At 52.5% G+C, this 1,136-nt stretch overlaps 1 protein-coding gene across 1 annotated transcript in view; it reads left to right on the top strand.

The window, feature by feature from the left end:
* Nucleotides 1-1,136, top strand: part of LOC111651178 (actin-related protein 3B-like) — a 12,188-nt gene that overhangs the window by 6,055 nt on the left and 4,997 nt on the right. Inside the window, exons 6-8 of the mRNA XM_023401139.2 lie at nt 398-493; nt 647-754; nt 840-983. Of these exons, the coding sequence (XP_023256907.1) occupies nt 398-493; nt 647-754; nt 840-983 (348 nt within the window). The remainder of the gene's footprint in view (nt 1-397; nt 494-646; nt 755-839; nt 984-1,136) is intronic.

Genomic DNA, 1,136 nt, shown 5'->3' with positions numbered 1-1,136 from the left:
TTCCAGGGGTTCTTGAGGAGGTTCCAGAGGTCCATGAGGAGATTTCAGAGCTGCTCAGGAGATTGTAAGGACCCTTGAGCAGGTTTAGAGATCCTTGAGAATTTTCCATAAGTCCTTATTTTTGTCTTAGAGGTCCTTGAATAGGTTCCAGAAGTCTTTGAGGAGGTTACAAGTGTTGTCGACATCCTTGAGCATCTTCTTGAAGACCCTGAGGAAGTTAAATTGTCCTTGAGAAGAGCGCGAGTCCTTGACAAGGATCCTTGAGGAATCACCACTGGTGTTTGAGGGACCTTGAGTGAATTAATTGGTATCATGAGATGAAGCATTGTTACTGTTGCTATGGTTACCTGTTTGTGTGTGTGTGTGTGTGTGTGTGTGTGTGTGTGTGTGTGTGCAGACAGAGCCTCCTCTCAACACTCCAGAGAACAGAGAGTACCTTGCTGAGATCATGTTCGAGACTTTCAACATACCTGGACTCTACATCGCAGTACAGGTGAGACACAGGCAGGTGAGATACAGGCAGGTGAGTTGAAGTAGTGACGGTCCTTGAGAAGGGCCTAGAGGTCCTGGAGGAGGTTCCAGGTGTCTTGAGGTCCTGTGGGAGGTTCCAGGTGGTGTAATTAACTAAGGTTTGTCCCTCCATCAGGCGGTGCTGGCACTGGCGGCGTCCTGGACATCGCGACAGGTGGGACAGAGGACCCTGACTGGAGTCGTCATCGACAGCGGAGACGGAGTGACACACGCCATCCCTGTGGTCAGTCACACACACTCATTTTAAAAATGGCTGCCACCCGGAGCCTCTCTGCTCACTGATTGGTTCATGTGGCTGTTTGTCGCAGGCTGAGGGCTACGTGATTGGCAGCTGTATAAAGCACATCCCCATCGCAGGGCGGGACATCACCTTCTTCATTCAGCAGCTGCTCAGAGAAAGAGAGGTGGGGATTCCTCCAGAGCAGTCGCTGGAGACAGCCAAGGCCGTCAAGGTAGCTCCTCCCCCTCTACTCCTCCTGCTGCTGCTCCTCTTCTACTCCTCCTGCTGCTGCTCCTCCTGCTGCTCCTCCTCCTCCTCTTCTACTCCTCCTGCTGCTGCTCCTCCTGCTGCTCCTCCTCCTCCTCTTCTACTCCTCCTGCTGCTG

The sequence above is a fragment of the Seriola lalandi genome, unplaced genomic scaffold (assembly GCF_002814215.2).
Source record: "Seriola lalandi dorsalis isolate HSWRI2012SDOR001 ecotype SW California unplaced genomic scaffold, Sedor1 jcf7180002053478, whole genome shotgun sequence".
Classification (NCBI taxonomy): Eukaryota; Metazoa; Chordata; class Actinopteri; order Carangiformes; family Carangidae; genus Seriola; species Seriola lalandi.
Note: the sequence above shows the minus strand (reverse complement) of the source record. Positions and strands in the feature narration are given on the sequence as shown.